General features: G+C 34.4%; 2 protein-coding genes across 2 annotated transcripts; both read right to left on the bottom strand.

Moving 5' to 3' along the window:
• LOC109357732 (cytochrome P450 71A1-like) lies at positions 1,257 to 20,395 on the bottom strand. The gene is made up of 3 exons (XM_019601761.1): positions 20,389 to 20,395; positions 2,621 to 3,557; positions 1,257 to 2,007 (listed from the first exon to the last, which is right to left on the bottom strand). The coding sequence occupies exons 2-3, from the start codon at positions 3,548 to 3,550 to the stop codon at positions 1,393 to 1,395; spliced, it is 1,545 nt and encodes a 514-aa protein (XP_019457306.1). The 5' UTR covers positions 3,551 to 3,557; positions 20,389 to 20,395; the 3' UTR covers positions 1,257 to 1,392.
• Positions 20,777 to 21,927, bottom strand: LOC109357741. Its single transcript, XM_019601774.1, has one exon. It carries the CDS (start codon positions 21,764 to 21,766, stop codon positions 20,798 to 20,800), a length of 969 nt encoding a protein of 322 aa, XP_019457319.1. The 5' UTR covers positions 21,767 to 21,927; the 3' UTR covers positions 20,777 to 20,797.

The raw sequence follows: 26,676 nt of genomic DNA, 5'->3' as shown, positions 1-26,676 counted from the left end.
AAGGCCTGGAACACAATCTCTTGAGTATCAGCCAACTCTGCGACAAAGGTCACCGTGTATCTTTTGATTCCGAATGTTTTATAATTAGTGACAATATATCTAATAAATTTAAGTTTTTCAGATATTGTATTAATAATATCTATATGGTTAACTTGGAGGATGTCACTACTCTATTTCCAAAATGTTTTATATCAAAAGAGGTTGATATATGGCTTTGATAGGCGTGTCGCTTATATCCATGTAAATCATCTAGATAAACTGTCTAAAAATAATTTGGTTGTTGGGCTACCAAAATTTGATTTTAAAACTCAAGAAACTTGTGATACTTTTCAAAAATGTAAACAAGTTAAAAACTCTTTTGGTAAGAATAATGTGATATCCACAACAAGACCCTTGGAACTTCTCCACATGGACTTGTTTGGACCATCACAAGTTATGAGTTTGGTGGTAGTTTTTATGCTTTAGTAATTTTTGACGATTTCTATAGATTCACATGGACACTATTTCTATCGTCCAAGAGCGATGCATTCAAGTCTTTCAAAAACCTTGCAAAACAAATCCAAAATCAGTTTAACCATAAGATAATATATATTCAATCTGATCATGATGGCGAATTTGAAAACCATCAATTTGATAAATTTTGTGATAAATATGGTATTATGCATCAATTTTTGGCTCCTCATACCCCTCAACAAAATAGAGTTGTTGAGAGGAAGAATCGAGTCTTAGAGGAGCTTGCTAAAACCATGCTTAACGATTAAGCAAACAGGCCGTTTTGCAACTGTCTATTTTGTGTACCTTAATCGATTAAGTCAGTGCTTTAATCGATTAACTAAGCGTTTTTCAGAATAGGGCTTCGGTGCGAAAAGCGGTATTTGGGAACCGCAACACTTATTCAACCCCCTTCTAGATGTGTTCTGTCCACTAATACCTAACACCAGGTGCTTGCTTAAATGAGTCTCAACCTTAAATAAAACAACTCAAACTAATATTTCATTTGATTTAAATAACTTTGTGAAGTTTATAAAAAGAACCTAACAGTCTATATCATGCTTTATAGTATACACATTTTTATCTCTAAAATTAAATTTCTTATCGTACAAAAACGAAACCAAAGAACTGCTTTATTTCAACCGTGAATCGTGCTTTAGATGCCTTGCATGGCTTAGTTTATGGCTGCTATTGCTCTTAGAAAACATGAAATTCTTATTAGAAATGGAACTTCGATACAGCAAATGATACCTTAGCTGTGTTTACCAAAGCTTAAACACACACATAAAATCAATACATCACTTTATTTGTATATTACATGAAAATTATAAATATATAGAAGAAAGGTAAAACATAAGAGACCATAATGACACACACAATAGGTCAAGGTTGAGATCCACTTCAAAACGAGTATGGCACAGGTTCAAGGTGAAGTGGTACCTTCTTGTTGACAGTGAGTCCATATCTCTCACTCATGTCTATGTCTTTTACATGTCCAACACTTTCAGGAAGCTTCCAATCGAACCAATATAGAAGATTAGCAATCACATACATACTAAAATTAACCCCAAATGAAATTCCAGGGCATCCCCTTCTTCCATTGCCAAATGCTATAAATTCTACGTCTTGTGTTTTGAATTCAACCTCACTATTCTCGAATCTATCTGGGTAAAACTCATCAGCTTTGTCCCAAACTTCAGGGTCCCTTTGGATTGCAAATGCGTTCATAATTACCCTTGTTTTGGAGGGAATGTCATATCCTCTTAGTTTAACACTAGATGTTGTTTCTCTAGGAACCAAGAGAGGAACGGGTGGGTGTAATCTTAAAGTTTCTTTTAGTACACATTTCAAGTAATTCATTTGTTTCATATCATTTTCATCTACTACTGTTTTGTACCTCACAACTCTTCTTAACTCTTCTTGGACTTTCTTCATGATGCTTGGATTCCTCATGAGCTCTGTAAAAACCCATTCCATTGTTGTTGATGAAGTGTCACTTCCTCCAATAATCATGTCCTGGAATTATAAAAAATGGAAATTAAATCTTTATACTCAGCTTTAAGTGGGTGTATTAAATAAAATAAAATTAAAATAATGTATTTTTATTATTTGTTGAGAAACTCTCATTGGTTGGGTACAGATATATGAAAACTAAGGGATATAAAGAGAATATTTATTTGTATTAAATAGTTACATGTGTATGTATGTTTTTCATGGATATTAACATTATTTATATATATATATATATATATATATATATATATATATTTTATTTCTTATATTAACCATAACTCTAAGGAAATTCAATGGTTTTAATTACTAATAGATCTAACCATTAGATATTCCTAGAATTTGATGGTTAGAATGAATAATAAATTTAAAAAATTTACTCCTAAAATAAGTGAATCTCTACCCATATAAATAATATAATATGTTAAATAAGAACATCATTTAAGAAAATGAAAAAAATTAAACAATTCCATCAATATCAATATTTTTTGTCAGTTTCTTCTCATGCTATAGATCAAGAAAATAAAATTTAATAAATATTAAATCAAATACTTATAAATATTATTTTCTTCAAGAGGAATAGTGTAAGTCCAGTTGATAAGGAGAAATAGAATAATACCACCATTAATGCTTTGAGGGTATCTTGGGTGAGTTCAAAGTCAAGTCTATCATCCTCTTGAAGTTCAAGAAGTATATCCATAAAGTCTTTCTTATCGGATTGCTCATCATTCTTCTTCATCTTTGCCTTGTGTTCTGCAATTATCTTATCAAAGAAAACATCAAATGCTCTAAGAGTGGCCTTAAAATCAGGAGTTTGGCCTGAAACTGTATCAATCCAACTCAATGAAGGCCAGTAATCTCCCACACAAAAAGCTGCGAACTGACTCATCATCTTCCTTCCCAGATCTCCGAAACCGCCACTGCCATCTTCTGTATCAAACTTTTGTCCGAAAATACATGTTGAATTTAAGTTGTTAGAGGCTGCAATCAGCATCTCACTAAGGTTCACCGTTGATGACTTTGATCCCATGCATACATCACGTATAGTATCAAGCATTTCTGCAACTAGTGATTCCCTTATGGGTTGAAAAGATTGCACCCTTTTCATGCTTAGAAGCTCAAGAACGCAAATCTTTCTTTTTTGTCTCCACTCATCGTCGTAGGGAGCAAAGGCCACGTCTTTGAACCCATAGCAGAAGATTCTAGAGGCTGTGACCAAGGGCCGGTTGGAGAAAACAGCATCATGGTTTTTGAATATTTCTCTGGCCACATCAGCAGATGAAATCACTAGCGTTGGAATTTGTCCTAACTTCATCATCATGATAGGGCCATATTTGTGAGATAGGGTTTGTAAAGAACGGTGTGGGAATGTGCCTAGCTGATGAAGATTCCCAATGAAGGGTAGTTTTGGAGGGGAGGGTGGAGAATTGGTTTTGCTTCTTCTTGTGATCTTAAAAACAAATAAGACACCTAAGAAACATAGTATAGATAAGTAGAAAGTTGAATTTAGCACAAATGCTAGATTCTCTTGAATTGATAGAAGAGGCATTCTTTTCCTTCTATGGTTTCTAATTTCACATGAGATGTCTATGCATTTAGCAAACCCATCAATGCCTATTTATTTAGAGAGTATATAACTTTGCTATTTTTGTATCAGCAAATAAATTTATTAATAATGAGATAAAGAAATTATGATAACAAGTAATACTTCTATTTAGTTAATCTTAAGAATTAATAAAGAAGTGGAAAATTTAATGGATGTTGCACCTATTCAATATAAGAATATGAGAAGTTATGAAAACGACATTAAGAAGTTCAAGAAATAAAAAATATAAGCTTCATCCTCTCTTCTGGGTGAAAACGTTTATTCTCAAATACCATTTTATTCTTAATATGTCAAAGAGTTCATATAGTAAATAATTAAAGACACATCCTCATATTATTTTTCTTGTTCTCCATCATTGTCATATTCGCATGCATTGAAAAGTAAAACTTAACATTATTATGGATAATAGATGTAAGACCAAATTTAGAATAAAGGTTTTGTCAAACAATATAGAATATTGAGTAAAACAAGAATAGATTATTAGAAAATTCTTCTAACTCCCCACAAAGAGCACACGTTTGATTTTCATTTGCTTCTAAGATGCCTCTCTTAATAAGATTTACTATTATTGGTACACCATCCAGCACTAAACAATTCATTTTTAGATATATGACTTGTGCATTATCTCTTGAAGAAATCCTGTTCATCAGATAAGAGTACTATAATATTTTAGTTTTGTAATGCATCAACATCAGCCATGGATTGTGCATCATCATCGAATATGCTTAAAAACATCTAATAATTTTTTATTTGACAGATATGTTTGTAAATAAGGATGTAACGTGTAATCAACATTTTTATAAGGACGTCAACTGAAATCAAATTTCTTATTTTAGAAATTATTGTTGCTTATTTGGACTAAAGAATAAGACTATTTTTGTGTGTCCAAGAAGAGTTGACATAATGTATAATAATTTAGAGACTGGCCAGAAGAATCAATTTAATTGAGTTGTTTTTATATATTTTAAAATTATTATTCACTTTTTCAAGAAAATATAATATTCTCTTTCACGCGTGGAATATAACTCAACTTTCTTTTTGCAATGTTAGTATAAATATTTAGTACATTATTTATTATTCATTTTTATTATTTTTATTTAAGAATTAATAACAATTAAAAATGAGTCGTAAATGATAAAGTAACACTGTAAAAAACTTTTTTTTCATATTTAAAAGCATGTATATATTAATCATATTGCAAAGAACAAATATGTAACAAAAATATTTTATATAACGATGTTTTAAGAAAAATGAAAGACAATCTACATCATTTGATAAGATGTTCAAAATTTTAGCCTAAATTAGATTTGAAATGTAAAGGGCATTTCTTCTCTCAATGCAATGAGTTGTAGACGGTGCTTGTATTAGCATGTCAACTCAAATTATATTAGCAACTTGTTATTTTTTTTCAAAGGTGGATCCGTGGATATTATAGTTACAATTGAACTATAATATGTATGTAATAATCAACTTGTTCAACTGTGTGGTTACAAAGGATTATGACAAAGTTAATTCAGATTTTATTTAGGGGGAGTGAACCTTACCAGCTTATCATCAAAAGTGAATCAGATGGTGAATGTACCAAGTGACAGCGACCTTGATTCGTGTAAGGATAGGGATTCTTGCTGGGGAGATCACTTTTTGCTTGAAGAAGAAGATGATGAGGTGGCAGATAGTTTGGCAAATGAGTCAATACTTGAAAGAAAAGTTAACCAAAAGGTTTCTAATTCTGGCTCCCTTAGCAATATGCTTGTTGATGTCAGTGTTGATTCTCCAAATCTCTCCGCTTCTGGGGCTTCCCTTGCCCCGAGCTGCCCTCCTTTGTTGCCTTTTAAGGAAGGTCCTTTGTCTCCTAGCAAAGGTGAGCAGGTTCTGGTACCTTATTTAAATTGTTGTGATAAGAACGTATCAATCTGCGTTGGGCCCAAGGGTGACACCCCTAAGGAGGTTTCAGGTCCTTGGGTCATGGACTCCGATAAGGATCGTCGGGATCCTTTGTTTTCGTATTCAAATGTTCCTCTACTTGGGTCCCACGTTGTTGGGGCTTCTAGTTGTAGGAATAAAGGTCAAAAGATCAAGGTGGGTGTTGGGCCTATTTTATCAGATGGAAATTCTTCTGAATCAAGTACGGTTTTTAGGCCTGTACATTTTTCCAGTAAATTTTTATCTAAAGAAGGGCGCATTGTTTCGGGCCATTGTGAGGCCCCTCTGAATAAACCGAATGTATCAAAGAATTGTGTGTATGAGAATTCTATTTTTGAAGTGGGCTCGGCCTCAAAGGCTTTGGTGATTCAGGAAGCTGATAAATATACTCAAGCCCCGTTGAAAGAGGTGACTAAAAATATACGTCACTTCTTGAAAAAAGGAAAAAAGAAAAAGTTGAACTCTTCCATTGGGGATCCTTCGCCTGGTTATCTCCTGTCCCAGATTCAGAGGAAAAAGAAATTTTATCCTCCCTTAGTCTTGAAGCCTTCCTCCCATCGATATAAGGATCAAGCTTCCAATAACTCGGTTAAGAAGAAGGCAATCCAGAAGGAAGTGGAGAGCAACGATAATCTTCATTCTTCTATAAGCAACTCTATTGATGATTCACATGTGAGATGTGTTAATAGACTTCTCTTAAAAGAAGGTAATTATGCTGCTGAGAGAATTTGGGAGATTGGCAAGAAATTAGGGGTTTCTTTTGTGGGCGATGATTCAGAAATGATAAAAAGAATTGAAGAATTGGAGTCAAGAGATATGGTTGGAACTTTGATCCCCAACCATAGGGATGTCCAAAGTGATCAATGATTTGTACATGCTTAAATGTGAGGGGTCTTGGGAGTGGTGTTAAGAGAAGACGTGTCAAGGAATTGGTTCTTCAAAATAACGTGGATTTCTTAGCAATTCAAGAGACAAAATTGGAGGTGGTGGAGGATAGAGTGTGCTTTGCGGTTTGGGGGAATCAAAATTGTCTTTGGGATTTTGTTCCTGCAGTTGGTCGTTCGGGGGGCATCCTCAGCATTTGGGATACTTCTAAATTTTGTCATTCTTCTTCGGTTCATGGCATTGGTTTCTTAGCTGTTTTTGGAAACTGGATATTGGATAATTCTGCTTGTTGCTTAGTTAACATTTACTCGACGTGTACACTCTCTCAGAAAAAAATTCTTTGGGAGGCTTTGCTCTCGTTGAAGAGATCGGTATCTAATGTTAGATGGTGTTTCTTGGGTGACTTTAACGCAGTTAGGAGTGGTTCGGAACGTCTTGGTGTTTCGTCCAGTGAGATTCAAATCTTTAACAATTGGATTCGGTGTATGGATTTGGTTGACTTGCCCCTTATTGGTAGACAATTCACTTGGGTTCAATCTGGTGGTTCATGTATGAGTCGCTTGGACAGATTCTTGTTGTCGTCTGATTGGATTGATCATTGGACTGGCGCATCTCAGTGGGCTCTTCCTTGTCCTTTTTCAGATCACTGCATGATTCTCCTAAAATACAAGGTGATCAATAGAGGACCTTTGCCTTTCAAATTCAATAACTGTTGGCTTTTGCAAAAGGATTTTAACAGGTTTATAAAAGAGTCTTGGGATGACATCTCGATTCATGGTTGGCCTGCTTTTGTCATTAAGGAGAAATTTCATCTTCTGAAAGCCAGGATCAAGGACTGGAATAAAACTCACGTAGGGAATATCAATTAGAGAGTGTTTCTAAAGATCCAAGATCAGGAGTTGGCTGGAGAAGGCTGCCCATTGTCTAATGACCAAATTGTGCAGCGGAGTAGGTTGTCCGCTGAGTGGTGGAGGATCTCATCTCTTAAAGAAAATCTGTGTGTTCAGAATTCCAGGGTTCAATGGTTAAAGGAAGGAGATGCAAACTCTAAATTCTTTCATATCTGTATGAAGAATAAGATGCGTAGAAACCAGATTTTGGGTTTATGGTTGAATGATCAATGGGTGGAGGATGACAGCCAGATTAGAAAAGGAATTTTTGACTACTTTAAATCTTTGTTCACCGGATCTAAGTTCACTAGACCAGCCTTGGATGGAGTTTGTTTTAATTCCCTTTCGGGTGTACAAGTCAGGTCTATTACAGCAGAGATCAATTACGAAGAAATTAAGTCTGCAGTGTTGAGTTGTGCGTCGGATAAAAGCCGAGGGCCTAATGGTTTCAATTTCAAGTTTATTCAAGCGTGTTGGGGTATTATGCGTGAGGATATTTTTTGCTTTGTTAAGGATTTTTTTGTCAATGCTAAACTCCCAATGGGTCTTAATGCTTCTTTTATTGCTCTAATTCCAAAGGTCATCAGCCCTTCAAAATTAGAAGACTTTAGACCTATCTCTTTGATAGGTTCTCTTTACAAAATTATTTCCAAGATTTTGGCCTCAAGGCTGAAGTTGGCAGTTGGTTCTTTAGTTTCTGATTCTCAGTCAGCCTTCATCCATAATAGAAGTATTTTGGATGGGGTGGTGGTTTTAAATGAGGTGATTCATTCGGCAAAGAAAGACTCTGATGGTTGCTTAATCTTGAAAATAGATTTTGAAAAATCTTATGACTTAGTGGACTGGGGTTTCTTTGATTATATGCTTCTCAGGCTTGGTTTCCCTTTGATGTGGAGAAGGTGGGTCGGGAGTTGTCTCTCCTCAACTTTGATGTCAGTCCTTGTAAATGGTAGTCCTACAAATCAATTTTTGGTATCGCGGGGTATCCGTCAAGGGGATCCTATGGCTCCTGTCCTGTTCCTTTTGGTGGCTGAAGGTCTATCTAGTTTAATTCGGTCTGCTGGGAATTCTGGTTTGTTAGAGGGGTATGATTTGGGCAGAAATCAGGTTACTGTGACGAACCTGCAATATGTGGATGACACTATTTTGGTGTGTAAACCAAGTTTTGAGAATCTTTGGTGCTTGAAAATTATTATCAGATGCTTTGAATTGGTCTCTGGCTTGAGGATCAATTCCTTCAAGAGCTCTATTTTTGGAGTTAAAGTGGATGAGGGTTTCCTTAATACAGCATCTCAGTTCATATCTTACAGAATTGGTTGCTTCCCTTTCATCTATCTTGGTATTCCGGTGGGTGCAAGCTCGAAGAATAATTTGGCTTGGGCTCCCATTATCGCAACAGTAAATAAGAGACTGACATCTTGGAGAAAAAAATTTATTTCTTTTGGAGGTAGGGGGCTTGGTGTGAAAAATCTTGATTCTTTTAACCTTTCGCTCCTTGGTAAGTGGAAATGGAGATTCCTTGTGGAGACCGACTCTCTGCGGGTCAGGGTTATTAAATCAAAGTATGGAGATAATTTTAGTATTTCGGCCTTGGTGGTCTCCTCTTGGTGGAAAGAGATAGCTAAGGTGGGGAGGGGCAAAAATTTGCATCAAAATTGGTTTCATTATAATGCTTTCAAAGTATAGGTGATGGCTTGAGTACTAAATTCTGGAATGATGTGTGGGTTGGGTCTAGCTGCCTTGCTGAGCGTTTTCATCGTCTTTTCTCAATGGCCTTAAATAAGAAAGTTGTTGTCTTTGAATGTGGTTATTGGTTGAATGGTCAGTGGGCTTGGCGGGTGAGTTGGCGTAGGAAGTTATTTAGCTGGGAAGATGAGTTGGAGGATGAATTGTACTCTGTCATTTCTCAAATTTGTTGTAAGGAGGGTGCAGTAGATGCGTGGTCTTAGAGACTAACTAAATTAGAGAATTATGATGTTAAATCGGCTTATTCGGTGTCCCTTTATTCATCACCTTTTATCACAGGGTCCTTATTGGATAAAGCTTAGATAGGTTGTTGCCCTTCCCAGGTTTACTATTTTGTTTGGAAGCTTTTGAGAAGGAAATTGCCTTTGAAAGTGCAGCTTTTTAGGAGGAAAATTATTAATAATGCTATGGATTTATACTGTATCTTCTGCCTGGAGGAGGACGAAGATGTGAACCATGTATTTGTGTCTTGCTCCTTTACAACAAGTGTTTGGTTTGCTTTCTATGGCTGGATCACTGCTTCAGCAATTGACTGGAACACTGCTGTTGTTCCAGCAGGGAACACTGCTGCAGTTCCAGAAGGGACCAATGCTGCAGTTCCAGCAGGGAACACTGATGCAGTTCCAGCAGGGAACACTGCTGCAGTTCCAGCAGGGAGTTTCTGCATCACGGACGCGCTGAGGTATCACATGAACTTATGTAGCAATGCTAATTACTCTAATTGGTGGAGGATGTTGTGGTTCACGGTGGTCTTATCTATTTGGTTATTGAGGAATGAGGTTGTGTTTCGGGATAAGAAGTTTAGTGTCTTGAATGTTTTGAATTCTATTAAGATTTTTCTTGGGTTTGGTTCTGTGCTAAGACGGAGTGTTACTCGTTTTCTTTTGCTAATTAGTGTATGGACCCTTGGTCTTGTATTTTAGCTTCTTTGTGATTTTGTTCATCTTTGTGTTCTCTTTGGGTTAGCACCTCTTGTGCTCTTAATCCATTTCTCATGCTTATCAACAAAAAAAGAATAAAGGCATATTTATTAATTGTGACAATAAATTGGGGGTATACCTAAAGTTGCCACACTATAGGTTTTTGCTCTGAAATTAAATTAAATTGTAAACTAGAAGTTAGAATGAGAAGTTGCAGTTTAGTGGAGGATAGAAATTAACATGTTGTGCTAATGTTTAGTGGTTGATTTCTTTTGTTGTTAATAAAATACGTAATTAATTGGTTTATCAGTTTTAGTTTCCAAATTAGTATCACACATTTTAGGATTTGTTGTTAAGGAGGTTATTTTATATATCCTTTTGAATTTGTAATTGGTGTATGGTCGTATAATAGTGGTGAATTTATGAATTTAATATTTATACTCTAACAGTGTATGTTTTTTTACACTATCAGTAAATCATTCATTATTCATATGTTAATTATCATTGATTCTCAAATAAAAGTAAAGTATAAGTATAAAAAACTTTATATTGACAATGTATAAATTTAAACTCTTAATTTATATAGTAAACTGTGTATTCCCTGATAGGGTAGATATGCGGTGCATACCTTCACATGGTGAAATTACTATGACATGCAGCGTTAAAGAAAAGCAAAGTAAAGAGAGAGATCGATGTTGTGTAGTTATATCAGTCTTATTATAAGAATAGTGATACCTTCCTGTTTTTGACAACTACAAAACATTTTAGTTCTTTTATTAACTAGTGCAATGTTGACCGTCTGGATCTCACTCTGAGTCCTATATTATAGGAAGATCCAAGAGAGATATAAAATTATCTCCTAAATTTAAAAACTACCTTATAAAATTATAAGAAGATTATGATAATATTATATTTTGTTATTTTTAGATTTAATTTCCAAATAACTAGATTGAGATTATATTTCATCAATTCATAGATTAGATTTTTATACTATTTAAGTAATATTAACCCTCATTCAAAGGGCATCAATAAAAATTACATCTTTTTTATCATTCTTAGTTTTCCTTTAGTATATTAGAATTCTTCATTGCTAGGGTATCATCCTAACATTGGTGCTTCCATTCTTGTTCTCATGCCTCATAAACCTACTTCGTCTTCTTCATCCACACACTTTACCATGGAGGACACTTTCAATGCGATGGTTCGGGAAAAATTAGTTGCCATGCAGCAGAACATGAATGAATGACAGGATCTATTCTAGGCATCAATGGAAGCCCGCATGGAAAGCACCCTTAATGGGTTAGTGTGAAAGATCGCGAGGTTAACCACAAACACCACCACCACCACCATATGGCTTTCTACAAATACCACCACCACCACCATATGGTTTTCAATCAACACTTCCGCCACCATATGGTTCCCAACCAAGACCACCAACAACTCCATATGGGTGTGGACTATTTCCACCACCATGAAATATAAAACCTTCAAAATTACAACTACAACCATTTGATGGTACAGAACCACAAGATTGTTGTTCCAAGAGAACAATATTTCAACTTATATCAAGTCACTCCCTTTCAACGCCTTGAACTCGTAGCATTTTCAATGAAAGGAAACGCCTTAAGTTGATATAAGTAGATGTTTCAGACCAATCAATTAACAAGTTGGGAAGGCTTTCCAAAAGATCTAGTGGTACGTTTTGGACCATCCACATTTGTGAATCCTCAAGTTGAACTATTTAAATTAAAACAAACTACTATAGTCACAAATTACCAAACCAGATTTGAACGTCTCTCAAATCAAGTAGTGGGAATGACTCCTGAAATGCTGTTCAATTGTTTCTTATTTGGACTTCATCCAGAGATTGGGCACGAACTAGCAATTCAATAACCCTTTTCAGTGATTCACGCAATTGGGTTGGCAAAATTGGTGGAAAGTAAAATCGTTGCGATAATGGCCACATCAAATCACTCATGGCACTCCCAAACAACTACACTAAACAGTCCCAAGACAGCTAGACTTAATGATGTTAGTCAAACTACATCTCACACTCTGCCCATAAAAATACTCACTACAACTCAAATGCAGGAACGACGCGCACAAGGACTATGTTATAATTGCGATGAAAAGTTCGTTCTATGACACCGTTGACAACCAAAGCAATTCCTCTTGATGCTGAGTGAGGAAGGTAGTGAGGGTCTAATTGTTAATGATCCTAATTTATCAACGTTGAATATGGAATGCATATCTCATGACATAGACCAATCAGAAATTATTCACTTCCACTTATCTGATCACGCTCTACAAAGTAACCTATCTCCAAATACTCTTGAATTTGAAGGCCAAAATTTTGGACATACAGTGATTGTGTTAGTGGATACGGGTAGTTCACATAATGTTATGCAATCCTGAGTTGCACAATTTTACTACTGCCGATCTACCCAACCCTAAAGTTTTCAGCCATAGTAGATAATGGTGAGCATATTTATTGTGTTGGATTATGTAAAGAAACTCCTATAAACTTACAACAACAACTATTTCACATTCCATTTTATCTTTTGCCAATACAAGGAGCTGATGTGGTATTAGGGATTGAATGGTTAAGTACCCTAGGACCAATGAGTTTAGATTTGTCATTCCCTCTATGACATTCACATATGACAATAAACCCATTACCCTAACCAGATAACACTCAACTTCACCAACACTATCCACCTTCCACCAACTCAAAAGACTAACACATACAGATGTTATTGCAGACATATTTTGTGTCACAATAGCACCCACCGGAACACTGTCACCAACAACACAGACAATCTATCAAGCCTTAACAGACCCAAACAATACCATAATAAAGCTATTCAACCCATACTAAAGGATTTTGAGTTAATCTACAATACCCCAAAAGGATTACTAGCACAAAGACCACATGATCATAAAATTGTCCTCCTACCCAACTCATCCCCAGTTAATGTTAAACCTTACCGGTATTCCCACTCCCAAAAGGAAGCAATGGCAACTCTATTATTAGAAATGTTATAAGTTGGCATAGTAGTACTAAGTACTAGCCCATTTTCATCCCTAGTTTTACTAATTCGAAAGAAAGATGGAACACGACATTTTTGTGTGGATTACGTAGTTTGAATGCAATTACTATTAAAAATTGGTTTCTAATTCCTATTATTGATGAGATCCTAGATGAATTAGGAATTGCACATATTTTCTTAAAAATTAATTTAAGATCCGGATATCATCACATTAGATTGGACCCTACTAACACTCACAAAACAACATTTCGGACAGTAGACGTGCATTATGAGTTCCTGGTAATGCCCTTTGGCCTCACTAATGGTCCATCAACGTTCCAAGCTGCCATGAATGATTTATTACGGCCATATCTTCGAAAATTTGTTCTCGTGTTTTTTTATGATATATTAATCTACATCAAGTCCTTAACTGAACATCTAATACATTTAAGGTTAATTTTAGCCTTATTAAGGGAGCAAAAACTTTTCGCAAAATTATCTAAATGTGTTTTTGGCGTGCATAGCGAGGATTATCTAGGACATATATTATCAAGCGATGGTGTACAACCAGACTCGGAAAAAATTCAAGCCACTGTTAAATGGCCAACACCAAAGTCGATCACGGCCTTAAGGGGTTTCTTTAGCCTCACCGGGTTTTATCGAGGGTTTATCAAACAATATGCCTCACATGTCGCTCCTTTGACGGATTTAATAAAGATAGGAAGTTTTACATGAAGTAAATCAACCCAACATGCATTCAAAAATTTAAAACACATAATGACAAATGCTCCAGTACTAGCTCTACCAAAATTCACTATGACATTTGATGTTGAAACATACGCTTCAGGGATCACCATTGGTGTTGTTTTATCCTAAAAAGGTCACACAATAACATACTTCAGCAAAAAGATATTTGCATGCATGCAAGCAGCATCCACAAACATTAGAGAAATGTATGCAGTAACAGAAGCTGTTAAAAAATGGAGACAATATTTAATACGCATGCACTTTAAAAATTTTACTGATCAACAAAGCCTGAAACATTTGAGGACTCAAACATTTCAGACTCTAGAGAAGCAAAAATAGGCAACCAAGTTACAAGGTTTTGAGTATGAGACATTTTACCATCCTGGGAAGGAGAATAAAGCTACGGATGGACTATCCAGATGTCATACACCTGATGAAGCACTTCAGTTCAGCATCACTTCACCAGTACCTATGTTGCTAGATGATCTTCGCAAATTCTACAACACACAAAACATACAAAAATTAATTACCATGTTCAGAAATGGTAAACAACAACAACATCCACACTTCCATTTTACCAACTTTCTGCTCTACTATACAAACAGAATATTCATACCTGAAAATAATGGATGGAGAGAAACGTTGATATCCGAGCTTCACACAACTCCAGCGGCAAGACACTCAGGGTTGAAACTGACTCTAGCTCGCATGGCCGCATCATTCTATTGGCTTAGCATGTACTAGGATACGGAAAAATTCATCAAATGTTGTTTAATATGCCAACAAACTAAATATGTACCTCAAGCCAAAATTGGGTTATTGCAACCTCTCTCCGTACCACAGAAAGTCTGGGAAGACATCTCAATGAATCTTATAATAAGTCTACCACCATCATTCGGCCATACAGTCATTTGGGTAGTAGTGGACCGCCTTACCAAGTTCGCCCACTTTGTGGCACTCCCTACCAAGTTCACAGCAAAATACTTAGCAACAAGATTCACAACAGAAATATACAAACTACAAGGAGCCCCTCGTTCTATTGTGTCAGACAGAGATTCACTTTTTTTAAGTAAGTTATGGAAGGATTTTTTTAAACTACAAGGCACATGCCTATGTTTCAGTTCAGCATATCATCCTAAATCTGATGGTCAAACTGAAGTAGTGAATAGATGTTTGGAGAGCTACTTACGCTGTTTCATAAGTGAGCACCCAACTAAATGGTTCAGTTTTTTACATTTCGTTGAGTACTAGTACAACACTTGTAAGCACTCAGCCATCGGAATTACACCCTTTTTAGCACTATATGATCGTTCCCCGCCAACTTTTAAATATTATATTCTCGGGCGAGCTCAAGATGCACACTTAGACAAGATCGTGTGTGAAAGGAAGACATTGTTAGCTTCGTTACGAGCAAATTTATTTAAATGTCAAACAACAGATGAAATCATATGTCGATTCAAAGAGAAAGGAACATACCTTTGAAGTCGGTGCACTAGTTTTACTTCGGCTACAACCATACCAACAAACCATAATAGCACATCGCCGATCACAAAAATTACCAAAATGATATTACGGCCCATTTAAAATACTACATCGAATAGGAAAAGTGGTAGATGAACTGGACCTACCAACACTAGCCCATATACACAATGTTGTGCATGTTTCACGATTGAGACCCTATCACAACCAAGAACCACAGTTGGAAATACAACTGGAACCAACCGTTAAAGGACATAGATCTGAGCAAAGAAAACAAGACAAAAAATTATAGACATGCAAGAAAGGGGGACACAATCGTACACCACCAAGGAAAAGGGTGAAGATGAAAACATTACAGCTTAAAAAATATCACTCGACATCGGAAATAAGGGATTAATACTCAAGAGAGTAATTTTAGAGAACAACTCACACAGTTGGTAGAGGAGAAGAAAAGACACGAAAAGCAATTGCAAAAGTATACATTGGAGACCCCAACTGATCAGTTAAGGAATTCAAGTGTTATCAATAAAGGCTTAGAAGTCCAACAACAAACCCCACCATCGGATCTACCTTGTGGACACGTGCAACCATTAGATGCAAACAATGGTACATCTCTAATAAATACCACCATCCAAAATCGTGTGCCCTCTCAAACACCAGGTGGTAATACCAATAACTTGACACAAAATATCTTCAAGGATATTTAAATTCTCATAGTTCAATAAGGCATTAATTGTAACTTCACACAAAATATCTTCAAGGATATTCAAATTCCCATAGTTCAATAAGGTATTAATTGTACCCTAGTAAAAGTACAAGGAAAAAAATATTAAGCAGTGTGCCATCACACTACCCAAAACAATGCATGACACAATAGGGGAAGAAACTTCCTATATAGCCCACTCCAATCAGCCATGCGTGAATCTCACGCCCAACAAAACCCAGTCATGCGGCAAGATGGCTTACGTGGCATTGCAAGAAGAAGCCAAAGTTGCAGGTGCATCCTTACTCAAAGCAACACAACACATGGAATCAAACCCATTTTCCCTCCCAACAGATACACCCATTGCAACACACAAGAAAATGACACACAGACAAAAAAAAAAGCAACTCCACACTGAATCACACCTTGAGGACAAGGTTTCCCTTGAAGAACTGGCCTATGTTGGATCGTCTGGATCCCACTCTGAGTCCAGTATCACAGGAAGGCCCAAGAGAGATCAAAAACTACTTCCTAATGTTACATCTTTTTTATCATTCTTCGTTTTCCTTTAATATATTATAATTCTTAATTGCTAGGGTATCACCCTAACATGCAATTCCCTAAAAACATTATGAGTTAGGATCTTGGTTCTGAGTTTTAAAACTTAATTTTAGCAACGTCAAATCCACTCTTACAGCTTTGTTTTTCTTTCAAGCATGTTTCGCTTAGAAAGAGATTCTTTTTGTTGAAGGATTTTAATTAGAATTTTGTAAAGGGCGCATTTCATACAACCATGAAATGTTCTCTATCTCCTTTCTTTCAAATGTAAAAAATTAATTTGAATAGACTATTTTATTACCATTGACATGAAATCTTATTTTTTTTTAAATGAACTTCAATAGTAACTTCATAATGAGGTAGTAGAATAGTTACATGATAGTAGCTAATTATTTTTCAACTTTGAACAAAGTGTTATAAGACCATACTGGTAGATTCAATCAAAAATATCAACAAACTAGATAGTAACAACCGCTTCAATTACAATATCGATGGACCATACAGACCAATTCGATAAGAATACCAGTGAGGAGATCTCATACTAGTATAGTATAGTAATTACGTTAGTCATATAATTATACTAGTCAAAATCGATCAAATTAAATGATTTTCATTTATATTGTATTTGACATACCGACTAGTTTTTTCATCTATATGATCCAACATACTACCACCTTAATTTATACATATAAAAATTGTCTATCAACAAAACACATTTTATTTCGGTAGGTGGTATAAATAAAAGTAATTATTATATTTCCTATTAGTTTTTTTGGCTTTAATGTCAATTAATATCATATATAAATATACTTAATTTCATAGTTATGTTTTAATTAGTAAAATATCGATTGAATTATTCAATCTATGGGTGTAAGTGATGTATTCTAGTTTAAACTACGAAGCTGGTGGAACTGAACTGAACCATAAAATATGGTTCAGTTCGATTCCAAAGTTCAATTCATTTATTTTTATAAGGAACCAATTCTGTTTAATTCGGTTCATGGTTTTAGAAATTTAAGAACTACTGAAACCGAACCAAGCAACTTATTAAATAAATAGATACTAGGGAATAATATTGTATTGTTGTTTGAATTCCTTAACCAATTTTATGTGAGTTGTAGTGTTATATATGTTACTAAGTTATTATTAAGTTAATGTTATATATGTTACTACTTACTAAATTGTTATATATGTTTGTGTGTTATTTTTTCCAATATCTTGATAATTTGGAAAATATCTTCTAACTTTCTTGGTAATGAATTTGAAATCGACATATACCATAAATTATTATACATTTATTATTATATATGTTACTAATTATGAATTGTAATGTTTATATATGATACTATTATATATGTTACTAGTTCATATATGTGCAATTAAATTGTCACGTGTGTTATTAATAGTTAGTTTTATTGTTATATTATATATATATATATATATATATATATATATATAACTAATTGTGGATTATATATTATTATATATGTCAGTGTTCACTATTTGTTCATAAATTACATAATTGTTGTATATGTTACTAAGAAGAATTATGATTTTAATATTAAAAAGTATATGATATATACTTTTTAATAAAAATAATAGTAGTAGTTTTATTCTTTTATGGGAAAACAATGTTTCATATATTATATTTTCAACTTTCAATTAATACAATTTATGAAGAAAAAAAAACAGGAAACTTATGGAACTGACTCGAACTGAACCATTCAAATATGGTTCGGTAGTTCCTATAATATAATTTGTGATTAACTGAGGTGAACCGAAACCTATCTTTGTGTTTAGTTCGGTCACCAAATTGTACCAAAACCAAGCCAAACTTTTACACCCCTAATTCTATCATTATACTAGTACCTCACTAGATTGGTTAACAATATTTATAACATTCACATCATGTTCACAACAAGTTCTCACTGTAATAACTTTTGGATAGGTACGAGTTTTATGGTATCCAGCCACCATGAGTATCCACATAATTATAAATTTATTTTTAATTAAATATTTTACATATTATAATTTTCTACTACTTTAAAATTATATACTACCTATTTTATTATTATTATTATTATTTCATAGTGATTTTTAGTGGTTGAATTACAGTGGTAAATTGATCATATTATTTATGTTATTAATAATTAATTATATATATATATATATTAATTATTATAAATTATATAAATGTATAGTGAAACTTGAAAATCTCCTCAAATAATCACAGCTCACATCTATTAAGTAGTTTGGATAAAGATCAACTGTCTCATAATTTCCCTGTCTCAATGTCTCGTACCAATCAAAGTTTATGAAATAATATTAAAATATTAATTACTGTTTTTATAATTTTTCTTTTTAAATGAACGAGACTTTCTCATTGACTTGATATACCAAGTGAGACATGAATGAGGATATATGATCCCCATCCCAAGTGGTTTGGTTTTGGTTCGAATGAACACATTTCCATTTAGGCCGATGGCAACTCAATATTGAAAAATTCAAACCCAAAATAAAAGAAAAACAGAATGAAACTTATAGAAGCCCATTAGGCCATTATAGATATCGATTTTTTTTTTCCTTGACGTGGCACATGATTGCTAGAAATAAACAAAATAGTCTATTGCTACCATGTGCACATGTAAGTTTAAAATAAAACGTTCATGTCACTTTGGTAGATTGCAAGTTACATTATGTAAAATAATTTTTTTGCTACTAGATTTTATATTCAATGAAACACCTTGTATATGCATTTTACTTTTGAACCTTTATGAACAACATAGTTACTATTGTTTGTGACGTTGACCAATTAATAATCTCCTTTGGTCAAAATTGTTTCAATTGCTTCCATAAATGGACCAACTTTGTTGTTAGCTTGCTCATTTCTTTTTGACCCACATAGAACAAATCTACTGTTGTTAATCTTGCAACAAATGCTGCTGTCATTTTTTTATACAGTTTTTACTATGTATAACATGTAATGTTTTGTGTAATTTTTTATTATAAAATATTATCACTCTCAACCTAGCATTGAACTAAATTAAGATATCAATTTTCTACTGATCTCTACTAAGTAAAACAAATAATACAGGATACCCTTTTTAGGCGTATCATATGAACCGAAATGGTTGGAGGCCAATAAGTTGTCATAGAAGTTCTTATGAAATGATATAAAAATACTACCATTGGATCAAAAACCTAGCCATCTATTTGGGCCTTAACCAAAATTTCTGTCTACTCTATCAAAATCAATTACTTCAATGCTTCACCTAACCTTATATATAATTTTATTTATTTATAAATTATGAAAAGACAAGGAATAGAATAAGAGTGTAATATTTATCAGCTTACAAATTTATATACCGTCACTAAATTATTCATCACTCATTTGTATTATTTTTTGAAAATTCAATGATAACTAAACATGAATAATAAGTAATAATATAATAATAATATATAAAACTCATACGCCGTTCAAATATTTTTTTATAATGGACTTAGGGTAGGGGAGGACATCTGTTGTCCCAAGATTTGTGTCATTCTAGGTGTCACAAGCTTATATTGGTCAAAAAAATAGTTAATAATTAAATTTTAACTTAAATATTTTTTTTCTGACTAGTCATAAATTTATGGCACATAGAGTGGTACAGACTGTTAGACAACAGATGTATAAGTTTTGTCACATAGGCAACAATATTCATAATCTAAACACTAGAAAGAGGGAAAGGTGTATTAATAATATGCGTGAGGCGCACATACATGGATTAAATTATTGTCCTCATGTTTACATCATCACCAAACACATTTCCTCTCTTCCGGGAACACAAACTATGAGCCACATGCATGAACATTTTGATTTTAGGGGCAGATACAGACATTCATTTCACTAATCTAATACAACTGTCTATATTTCTATGATACCTTTGTTTGATAGATTTTGGAATAAACATATATAAGCTCACTTATCAAGATCAAGTCAAGAAAGAGCATTTCCAATGTAGTGGTAGTAATTGGTAAATCTAGATGTAGAAGTAGATACCTCTAGATTGAGAATTATTGAGCATGGGTGTGATTGTGTTATAATACAATCTGCTTTGTCCAATTATACACATTGTTCAATCCCAGCTGTAACTAACTTCCAAACCCCATTAGGTCCCACTTTGCCTTTTTCTAACCAAACATCTCTTTCTCAACCCAATCCTCACAATTCCATTCTGTTCCATATAATAAGTCTTTGTCCAACTTTATTTTGCTGGCTTTGATGCTGATATTATATACCATTATGCTAACATGATAATGTGACATTTTCATTCAACTTTCCAAGCATGGAGAAACAAGCAAAACTCTGATGAACCACTAATACTAAAACCCTCCACTGACTCAGAAAAGTTCTTTGTTGCTTGAGTTGATAATAATGAAGGTGATGAGGATGATGATGACGATGATAATGATGACATAGATGGTGCATATGATAAATTAGGCTTAAAAATGAATAAAGCATGTTTTAAACCAGGACTAAAGAGCCAATCATGAACATCCCAATATACCTCAACTCTCATTTTTCTGAGATGAATTGACTCATTGCCTCTAAATTTCCACTGCAAGTGCTTCACATGAATCACTAAGTGCCCATCAATCTTTATCTCCATCTCTGGCTGCACACCACTTGCAAGATGAAAATCACCACCATTGTTCCATTTGTTAATCTTGCATTCAATTGAGATCTCATGCCAACTCCCTTTCTCATGAAACTTAGCTCTAGTTGAAAACTTCTTCTTACCAAAAATATGCTCTTTCTTTGAAACCAAAATAGGATCAATAAGTGCTGGTCTACAACCAGTTCTTCTGTAAGCTTCTTTTTTTAGATCACCAAGAAGTAGCACAACCTCTTCATCACAAACCACTGCTACATAGTACTCCGAGCTTGGTTCAGTTTCACCATTAAACTTTGCACCCTTAAGGTCCCAGAATATGTCAAGAGCTTTTCCATCTACTACAAACCTTTTAGAACCTTGTTTCCTCCAAAAGTACCATGGCTTTAGCTCAACCTTGCAAGTGTATTGTGTCTCTCCTTCTGAGCCTTCCACTGATATTGATAAACCATGAAGCAACAAGTTTTTGCACCATGTGATCGTGATCAAACGGCAGTGATCAGCAATCTTTGTTCTATACACTGACATGTAAACACTTTGACCTAAACGTGTCACTGCTCCATGCTCATCACTTAACTTATCTGTAGAAGAAAAGCAAGCAGGAATCACAACTGAGTCTTGCATAATGAGCTTTGAGTGTATTAAAGATGATAAGATGGAAATAATAATAGGAGAGTTGATGGGTTGGGAGGAGTTTTATTCAAACATGAAGTGAAGTGAGAAGTTGAGAGTGAAAGATCTTAGTCACAAGGTGTATATGAATGCCAGATGATGCTGCCAAAGTTGATGTTTTTTTATCGGCAAATATTAGTATGTTAGTATTTGTTGTAAGCGATACTTGAATCATCAATTTTTTCATTTCACCCCTTTTCTTGGTCTATCAAACCACCTTATAACTTCATTTTATTGATTTTTTAATTTACTATGTGTGAGACTTGAAATTACCACTTATTAAAAAGAATATTTTTCTAAACTGGCATGTGGACTAGCAGTTAGTGATGAACAAACCCTTTTTATATTCTACACCTCTGTCTAATCTATCTTACCGGTAACCTCTTTTAATATTATAATTTTGGTTAAACTTCACCTTTTAAAGTTAAATCTATACTAACTTTTTTGGAATCCAAGGTTGTTTTGGTCTACTAAATTAAAAAGTGCTTACTTCCAGGCAAAGTTAGAAGGAAAGAAACCATTTTTCACCAGATTTGGTGTATAGATTTTTACAAACTTATGAGTCATCTATTCATGGCAGCACGTGATTATGGGACTATCATAAGGTCAAAAAATAACCGGTCAAAGCTGTTGGGAAAAAAGAACAACTGTTATTTGTAAGCGTTGGCTTTCCAATGTTAGGTCAGGTGCCATATTACTATTGCATGTGACATTTTATTCATTTTTTACAAATATTCTGCTTTGCTAGTTCCTATACTCCTTTTTCCCCTTCATACTTCTCTAATATTTCCTTTTGTAACTAAACATCTTTTAAATCTCACTTATGATCATATTGACAAGTTTTTATATAAATGTGAACTTAGAATTGTGTGAAGCTTTTCAGTGGATGCTTTTTTATATTAACTATTCAACATATTGCATCAGGGTTGAGACTTTTTCAATTACAAGGCTTGTAAACTTCAAACTATTTTAAAAGTTTTTATCTGACCTTTTCAATGTTACTTCAAATAAGGGAGGGAGGAGAATCTAAGGACTGTTAGCTGCAGAAAAAGTCTGAGGAATCTATGGTTGCAGTTGCATGGTCTTAAAATCTAACTAAAGCTTAGACTTTCAGCATTTTTGCTTCCAGACAAAGTGAGGTTGATGGTTTTCTAGTCAGTAACCTTAATTTTTTTTGTAGATAGAATTTGGGAGATTAATGAAGTGATAAAAAGATTAGCGCTGTTACTTAGTAGTAATGAGATCATTGTTCAAATCCTGAAGATAATATGTCCGCGTGCGAGTGAAACATTGCATGCATCTACCCTCTAGGATGGGGATCTACTGTCCCTAACCATGTCTCCAACCACATCCCTGGCCAATCACAATGAAAAAAACTGATAAAGTTATAATTATTTAATTTTTTTTAACTACGTGCCATAATATAATTGGTCTGAGACAGGGTTTGGGACAGCAGATCCTTGACCCTACCCTCACAGACCTTATTAATTGGAAGCATTGTGCATTATCGGTTTTTTTTTGTTAATGAAGTGGAAAAAAAAAGTAAAAGATGAAATAGCTAATAAGTGCTTCATTCTAGTTATTTCATCATTTGACATTTTTTATAGCTTAGGTAAATCAGCAACCTGAACTGTCCACATGCAATTGGATAAGGTGCCAACTGCTTCAGATCAAATTAACAACTCATACTCGACCCTCACCAAGAAAGTAAAAGAAAAAGATAGCATTTAGTGAACACCTAACCTAAATTATTGTGTAGTATATAAAGTTTTGCTTAAATAACATTGCTCAAAAGAAAAGCACGAATAGACTAGGGAACCGTAATGAATTTCTTTCTACTAGTCTTGCTGTGTGTGTCAGGAACAAGAGCAGGTCACTGGTGGGCAACAATTTTTCATGTGGATGGAAATTGACCACTTTGAATTGCATATTTGCATTTCTTTTTTATGTAAAAAAGTATTATTATTATTATTTTGTTTCTGATGGTAAAATAATAACATAAAAATGCTGGATCTAATCTAATTTGCTCAAGATGATGGAAAGGAAAAATGGCAAGAAGTGAATCATTGAAAGTGTGGTCCCTGAAACATGTTAGTACATAGCTATCAGTAGCCTTTGGATGGACCTTAAAACTGCATATTTGAATCAATAATCAAAGAATGTGATGAATTAGCAATGAAAGAAATGGTGATCCATGTTAACCAAACTACTTAATTTGTAAGACAGGCAAAATTAAGATATCCCATGCTCTGGATATTTTCAGGTTTATCATTGTTTAAAATTGTGGAATGTATCATGTAATCTGACCGTATTACGTAATCTGACCATAATATTGTTGTTAACCACGTCACACTGTAATTGCAGTGTGATATCAAATTATAATGATGTAGTTACATTTTTTATCAGCAAATTAATTTAAAAAAGTAAATAAAAAGTATTAATTGAACAAATAATACTCATATCCACAAAAATAATAATTAAGTAATACAAGTTATACAAGCACCAAGAATACACTTACAAGAGTTCATCACCTACTCCACAAAAGAGAAAGAAAAACAAGGAAAATGATGGAGCAACATTGTGATGTATTTTGGCATCATGAGACCTATTTAGACTACATCGAATTGAAAAACATTTTTTAATAAAAAACCTGTATATCATAAAGTGTGCTATATAAATTTTATAATTATAGCCTTAATTAATAACTATTATTTTTACAATCTAAATGGAATTCAGTAATATTAATGTTTTCCTTTCAAGGATAGGATTATAGGAAATTTAAGAAGGGAGAGGGGAAAAGAAAATGATAAAGGATTAGAGCTTAGCTTTATAAACACTCAAGATATGAGAGATTGGCCTCTCCAGTCAAATGTCTTAACTAGTCCCGCCCGCCCCCTTACTAGGAAGGGAGAGTGAGAATTTTTTTTTAAAAAATGGAATGTGGTAAAGGTAATAGAAATTATATTGATAGAAGATTTATGTGAAAGCAAGAACAATGAATCTTGATAGATAAACTATTAAGTATATTTAATGATGGTTATTTCAAGGTCTTGAAATTATTTTTACTCTTGAGAACTTTGAAATCTAACTTAGAAAGTTGGAGTAACACTTCAAGGTATCTTGAAAGTATGGCAACAATTTAAGTATCCACTTATATCTTTATGATGAAGTCTACCTCTCATTCACTGTATATGTTGGGAACAAGCAAACAATCAAATAGTAAAGAGTATAGAGACAAGAGAATAACACAAGAGATTTAGTAAACAAGTTCGACCAATTGTGTCTACGTCCTCGGGAGCGTTGAACGGTCACCACTATATATTATTAGAGAATAAGGATTAGTGTTTGACTATTCTTCTCCTTGTTACATTAGGTTTACATAACATAAATATATAGTCTTCTACACCAACCCATTTACATAAGCTCAAGCCCATAACTTGTATTGCTGTTATCTAGAGATATGAGTCATTACACAACAATCTTCACATTGGCGATATTATCAATCTCCACCTTCGGCCATTGGGTTGGGGGCACTCCATAGTCCAGCATCAGTGAATGTTCAGCAAGCTCAGGCAATTCCTAAACTTGTCCACGATAACCGGTTTGGTTAGCATATCAGCTGCATTTTCTGAAGTGTGAACCTTCTGCAATAGTATCTGCCCACAAGCTACCAACTCTCTGATCTTGTGAAATCTCACATCAATATATTTGGTCGTAGTATGATACACCTGGTTCTTTGCTAAAAAGATAGCATTCTGACTGTCAAAATGCAGCGGAACTCCATCTTGCTCAATGCCTAACTCATTTACCAGCCCCATAAGCCACAAGGCTTCTTTAGAAGCTTCACCAGCTACCATGTACTCTGCTTTAGTTATGGACATAGCAACAACAAACTAAACTGGTGATCTCCACATAATTGGTCCACCTGCAAGGGTGAAGACAAACCTCGTTGTGGACCTTATATCATCCAAGTCTCTTGCATAGTCTGAATCAACATAACAAATAACTGAAGACTTACTATGTTGGCTACCAAACATGATACTGAGATCTGTAGTCCCCTTCAAATATCTGAAAATTCATTTGACTACTTCCCAATGTTGTTTCCATGGTTTCGACATGTACTTGCATACTTGGCTAACTACTTGTGCCAAGTCTAGTCTAGTACAAACCATATCATATATCAAGCAACCCACTGCACTGGTATATGGAACCTTTGACATGTATTTCTTCTCTTCATCTGTCTTTGGACACTGATCTAGGGAAAGCTTGAAGTGATTTGCCAATGGAGTGCTCACAACTTTAGCATGCTCATATCAAATCTCTCTAAGATCTTTTCAACATAGCTTTGTTAGGAGAGCCATAGTTTTCTAGCTCCCTTATCCTTGTGAATCTCCATCACAAGATATTCCTAGCAGCCCCTAAATTTTTCATCAACATAAAGTAGCAGAAAAATAAAAGAACTATCGCCAAGGCTTCTGACATAAACACAACAATCATACTCACAACGCTTATAACCAAGCTTCAACATATAAGTGTCAAACCGCTTGTACCACTGTCTCGGAGACTGCTTCGACCTATATAGAGACTTCTTCAATTTGCATACCAAGTGACCCTTCCAGCTGCACTAAACCCTTATGGTTGTGTCATGTAAATTTTCTCCTCTAATTCACCATGGAGAAAGGAAGTCTTCACATCCATCTGTTCTAAGTGCATATCCCGGCTGGCTACTAAGGCAAGCACTACCCTGATAGAAGTATATCTCACCAGTGGGGAGAAAATCTTATTGTAGTTGACCCACTTCTGCTGTGAATACATGTTTGCTACAAGACGAGCCTTTAACTTTTCACCTTCTTTTTCTGATA

Source organism: Lupinus angustifolius, chromosome LG01 (assembly GCF_001865875.1).
Source record: "Lupinus angustifolius cultivar Tanjil chromosome LG01, LupAngTanjil_v1.0, whole genome shotgun sequence".
Lineage (NCBI taxonomy): Eukaryota > Viridiplantae > Streptophyta > Magnoliopsida > Fabales > Fabaceae > Lupinus > Lupinus angustifolius.
Note: the sequence above shows the minus strand (reverse complement) of the source record. Positions and strands in the feature narration are given on the sequence as shown.

What these genes read in the sequence shown, in the direction of transcription:
- LOC109357741 (XM_019601774.1), bottom strand. Translation starts at nt 21,766, where the DNA reads ATGCAAGACTCAGTTGTGATTCCTGCTTGCTTTTCTTCTACAGATAAG.
- LOC109357732 (XM_019601761.1), bottom strand. Translation starts at nt 3,550, where the DNA reads ATGCCTCTTCTATCAATTCAAGAGAATCTAGCATTTGTGCTAAATTCA. An exon ending in CCCTCAAAGCATTAATGGTG is followed by an intron (nt 2,008 to 2,620) that starts GTATTATTCTAT and finishes TTATAATTCCAG; the next exon opens with GACATGATTATTGGAGGAAG.